Here is a 5,562-nt window from a genome sequence, read left to right as displayed (position 1 = left end):
ATAAGGCGACCCATCAATCGTCACTAAGATTCCAGATATGCAGTTAATTCTCCTGCAGCATGTACAAGTATGTGGTTTTGTTCAATCGGAGAGCCAACTAGTTTGGCTCCTAATAATCCTACCTAAGAAATAATATCAAGTGCATATTTATGTTGACACAAGAATAAACCTCGAGCACTACAAGCAACCTCAATACCCGAAACATACTTCAGTACTCCGAGATCCTTTATATGAAAACAATTATTGAGAAAAACCTTAAAAAACTTCAATACAACAGAAATTGAAAATATGCACACCACATATATATAATAATAGTAATTACATGTTATTATTTACTATCATAAAAGGTTAGCACAAATTAAAAGTGATCTAATTTAGTTAAGGTTTATTGGGTTTTAGTTATTAAATAAAGTATGGATCAAATATGTGTAGCTACTCTAGTAACTAATTTCTAATTAATGATGAGTGACTAAAATTAGGGTTAAAGTACAAAAATTATGTATATTAGGGTTATGATCTCCAAATTACACATACGTAACTTTTCTAATATCCTATCTTTAAAAAGAGAGACACCTTCTTTGATGGATTCAAGAACGTTTTAGCATCTAGTTTTCTTCTTAATTTATTCTTAATGATTTAACATGAGATATCCTAATTTGTTAAGTTTTATATAAGATATTATTTTACAGTTCTAACAAGTGACCAAAGAAATAAACCATAAAGGCTAAAATTATTATTATGCTAAAGTAAAATATCAAATTATTAGAGCTCCTTTTAGCATCTAGATAGCACTAGTTCAAATCTAATATCTCTTCTCTCCTCTGTTATAATAATAATAATAATAATAATAATAATAATAATAATAATAAAGTATCATATTTAATTATTATGTTAACACGATAATTCATTATCAATATCTTACTTATAGTACATATATTTATATAAATATTAAAAGAATAAATTCATTTGTGCAATATTTTTAACTGTTTTGCGGTGTAGAATTAATTGTTAGGTAAGGTGCAATTAATGATAAAATTAAGAAGAAAAGATTGTATGAAACTATGATTTTATATATTTTATTCTTTTAAAAATGAAAATTCAAGTTTTTCCTCCTAATATCTAACATTTTTAGTCGAATTTGAATTCTTTCAAAAGGAAAAAATTAAAAATTAAGAAAAAAATCTAATTTATTATTTTCTATTAAAATGAATAAAGATAATATAAAATCACATTTTCATACTAATTAAAATAGTTACCTAAATAAAACGACAAGGAAACTATTATTGTAAAACTAAATGTAGAGCACTGTACTGTATACACCTCACCACTTTTATTTTAAAACCAAACAATTTTAGTTTCGGCCATTTTGTATATGAATAAATTCACTTAATTTGTGACATAGGAAATCTACTTTTGCAGAGACAAAAACAATGGAAAAATATAAGAAGGCTTCAAAGCACATAGCAGTGCTGGCCTTCCCTTTCGGGACCCATGCAGCCCCTCTTCTCAGTATCATCCGTCGGCTATCGGAGGCTTCCCCAGCCTCCATGTTCTCTTTCCTGTGCACGGAACGATCAAACAGCTTAACGTTTCCCAAAGGTCATCAGAAGCATGACAGCATAAAGCCTTTCAATGTATGGGACGGATTGCCGGAGGGTTATACGCATTGCTTAAAGAGGAACCCTCATGAGCCGGTGGATTATTTCCTCAAGGCGGTGCCCCAGAATTTCAAGGATGCCGTAGAAGCACTTGTGGCGGAAACCGGTAGGCCGATTGATTGTTTGATAACAGATGCGTTTTACTATTTTGGGGCTGATATTGCAGATGAACTGAAAGTCCCTTGGGTAGCGCTTTGGACGGCTAGTCCTCGGGCTCTCTTCTCTCATGCTGAGACCGAGTTTTTTCGCCGCCACGTAGGGATCAATGGTAAGCATTTATATATTTTAAATTTAACTTAAACCTATAGCTGGTGTAATTTTAGTTTATAATTAAAGCTAGTAATATTATTAAGAGGCTTTTACATATACACACTAGATCTTTATATCCAGCTACGCCCAGTAAATTCAATTTTAAACGGAGAATACAAAAATAATAATTATTTAAATATTTTTATATTTTATATAAATACATTTTAGTAATTATAATACATTGAGATACAAGAAAAAGGCTATATGATAAATTTTAAAGTGGATATAAAACATAACATGAGAAATGAATATATAATTGGTCCAGCCTCTTTAAAATACATGGATCAATCTTTGAAATCAATAATCTAAATAATATTGAGTAACTTGCTCGTGATTGTATTGGTTACCTCGTTTAAATATATTATTTAAAAGTAGAAATTTTAAAGTGCACACCAATTCTTTGAATAAGTTTTTTTTTTAACTTTTGCTTGCCTCGGATTATATTTCAATTATTTATATTTGAAATGTTACATTTTTAGTGATTTACATTATCGTTTTGTTATTAAGTGGCTACTCTACCGTTAAATTCCGTTACCTCCATAACGACAATCCTACGTGACAGTCCATATGGGTTTTAAATGCCAACTTGGATGTTCAGTTGCTGGGATGAAAATAGGTTTTTAATTAAATAAATTTAATTTGGATTGCCACGTAGGACATCCAAGTTAGCATTTAAAACTCATTTGGACTGCCACATAGGACCGTCATTAGAGAGGTAACAGAGCTTAACGATAGAATAACCACTTCGTAACAAAACAATAACATAAGTGACTAAAATGTAACATTTCAAATAAAAGTGACTAAAATGTAAACTGGGGCAAAAAAAATGACTATTTTTAGAGTTTACCCTTATTTTTTTTTATCTTAGTTGTTTGATGACCTCGTGCATTGTACATTAAGGAAAAAAATATAGAAACGCAGTTAATGAATTTCGAATATGAGCTTTTAAACAAAAATGAAAGAAAAAGAAATTGCTAAATGAGTTTTATAAGGAAAAAATTATTCAGACAGTTGTTTCGAATAATCACTTAAATTGATATATAAGCATAAAAATATTGCAGCCTAGGATGATGAAGCATTTTGCCTAAGATTTCTTTTTATTTACTATTGCTGGGAGCTGAATGGAAATATATTCTCATAATTTATATCTCACCATGTACACTACTTTCTTGACTCTCTGATCACCAAATAGTTGAAATCGTAATGTTTAATTTGCAGATCCTTTGGACAAACCACTTGATTTTCTTCAAGGATTTGCTAGTATACGTGTTGCTGACTTACCCGATGGAGTAGTGAGAGGGAACTTTGATGCCTCCGTGCCAGTACTGTTGAATAAAATGGGACTAACACTGCCACGAGCCGCCGCAGTTGCTGCAAATTCATATGAGGACTTGGACAATGCAGTGGTGAACATGCTTAAATCAAGATACAAAAGGTTCCTCAACGTTGGCCCCTCCAATCTGATGAGCTCTTCCCCATTTGATGACAGGCACGGCTGCTTGGATTGGCTGGAGAGGCACCAGCCATTGTCGGTGGTATACATCAGCTTCGGGAGCGTCATAACACCACCACCCCACGAGATAGAAGCATTAACTCAAGTCCTGGAGGAAAGCAATTTCCCATTTCTTTGGTCTTTCAGGGGAGATGTTGAGAAGCAATTGCCGCCAGGGTTCCCCAAAAGAACCAGCTCCAAAGGAAAGCTAGTTCCCTGGGCTCCTCAGCAGAAAATATTAGAGCACCCATCTGTCGGGGTTTTTGTAAGTCACGGTGGATGGAATTCAATCTTGGAAAGTATTAGCGGAGGTGTGCCCATGGTTTTCAGGCCATTTTTTGGTGACCAAAAACTGAATACTCGAACTGTTGAGGCAATATGGGGATTTGGGCTGGGATTAGAGGGCGGAACGCTAACTAAGGAAGCCACAACCAATGCCTTGAACTTCATATTGTCCACCGAAGAAGGCAAGAAAATGAGACAGAAAGTTGGCGTCCAGAAAGAGCTTGCTTACAAGGCTGTACAGCCCAATGGCAGCTCTATTGAAAATTTCAAAACGCTGGTAGGAGTTGTCACCTGTCACCATTACTTGCCATGAATGTTCTCAGCCAACAGTTTGATACAAGTGCTTGCATGATTAAAATCTCTGGGCTAGCTCCATTTCAGAATCAAAGATGAGTAGCATGATTTTAGGTTTTCCAAAACTAGAGTCCTCCTTATATTTCTTAGTGTTTGTCGTTTAAGAGGTCTGCATATTATGGCATGAATTTCATTTTACATTATTTAAGATTTTGAATTTGTTTTGGTTGTTGAAGTATAGCTGCTTTCTTATTTTAGTACACTTTTTTTTTTTATCTTAAGATAAAAGAATTATTCGGCAATAATTTTGGATCCAAAAGTTAACGATTTTAAAAAAATGATAAATTCAACTAACTAGAATATGTCACGTGTGCCAATAATTTAACCTTGATGATGTGATTGTTGGTTGACCAACATTGAAAACACTTTTCTCATAAAAAAAAAAAATTTAAATGTGCTTTTCAAGCCAAAATCCAGGCTCAACATATAATTTTTTAAGACCAATTAACTTATCAAACCAACTTTCAAATCAAACTGAAAGATTGAAAAATTTTAACATTTCATTTATTAAAAACCAGTTTGAGTGTCAAATTATCATATTCAAATTAAATTATATAAACAATTTATATTAATTTCTTAAAAATATTAAAATTTATATATTATATATCATAATATTAACAATGAATTATCATATATTTTTTATAATTTTTTTTTTATAAGTAGACCTACTCATGGGCCAGGCCACCCGTCCAAGCCTAAAGACCTGTTTGAAAAATGAGAGGATTTGAGTAAAAATACAAGACACAGAAAATGAGCTTTGGTAAAATTTAAGGCCCGTTTTCTCTATGGGTCGGGCCTTGGGCAATATTTTTTGACCTAAGCCCAACCCAGCCCGAATATATTATATTATAAAAAATAATTATATTAATTATATATGTTAATTAATAATTATATATATAATTATATTTATATTAAATCACTAACCCAATAACAATTAAACCCATTACCCAAAACCTAAAAAAAACTTACAAATAACCCAACCCAAATTATAAAATTTTATAAATTTATTTAATACAATAAAACATTTATTATATTTACTTATGATTTTAATATAATAAAACATTTATTATATTTATGGTAATGATTTTTAATACAAATACTTTTTAATGTGTTAGAAAACTTTTATTTTAGTGTTTTTTAGTGCATTTATTGTATTATATTTTTAAAAAATTATTTTAAAATAAAACTAATCTAAAAAAGTCAAATATGGGCGAGCTGAGTCAGCCCTGAGTTTACCTTTCTTAAATTGGGTCGGGTTTAGGCAAAAAAGCAAGCCCATTTTTCGGGCTGGGCTTGAAACATATATGAAGAATCAGATCAAATTGGATCACCTTTATATAACCCCTTGAATTGTGGATGTTGGATTGAATTGGAACATTCATTGCTTAACTGCCAAGAGTCCATGTTTACCTTGTACTTTATAATTATATTGTATTTAGCTTATAACGTGGTTGTTTAATAGGG

General features: G+C 31.6%; 1 protein-coding gene across 1 annotated transcript; it reads left to right on the top strand.

Annotated features, from left to right (window-relative positions):
- Positions 1–1,408: 1,408 nt before the first annotated feature.
- LOC105793581 (flavonoid 3-O-glucosyltransferase) lies at positions 1,409–4,212 on the top strand. The gene is made up of 2 exons (XM_012622469.2): positions 1,409–1,926; positions 3,186–4,212. The coding sequence occupies exons 1-2, from the start codon at positions 1,431–1,433 to the stop codon at positions 4,055–4,057; spliced, it is 1,368 nt and encodes a 455-aa protein (XP_012477923.1). The 5' UTR covers positions 1,409–1,430; the 3' UTR covers positions 4,058–4,212.
- The last annotated feature ends 1,350 nt before the right edge of the window (positions 4,213–5,562 follow it).

This window comes from Gossypium raimondii, chromosome 8 (assembly GCF_025698545.1).
Source record: "Gossypium raimondii isolate GPD5lz chromosome 8, ASM2569854v1, whole genome shotgun sequence".
NCBI classification, from domain to species: domain Eukaryota; kingdom Viridiplantae; phylum Streptophyta; class Magnoliopsida; order Malvales; family Malvaceae; genus Gossypium; species Gossypium raimondii.
The sequence above is the reverse complement of the archived record's forward strand: the minus strand, read 5'-3'. Positions and strand labels throughout refer to the sequence as shown.

Coding starts and splice junctions, on each gene's coding strand:
- LOC105793581 (XM_012622469.2), top strand. CDS start 1,431: ATGGAAAAATATAAGAAGGCTTCAAAGCACATAGCAGTGCTGGCCTTC. Junction 1,927..3,185: donor CCGCCACGTAGGGATCAATG/GTAAGCATTTAT, acceptor TTTAATTTGCAG/ATCCTTTGGACAAACCACTT.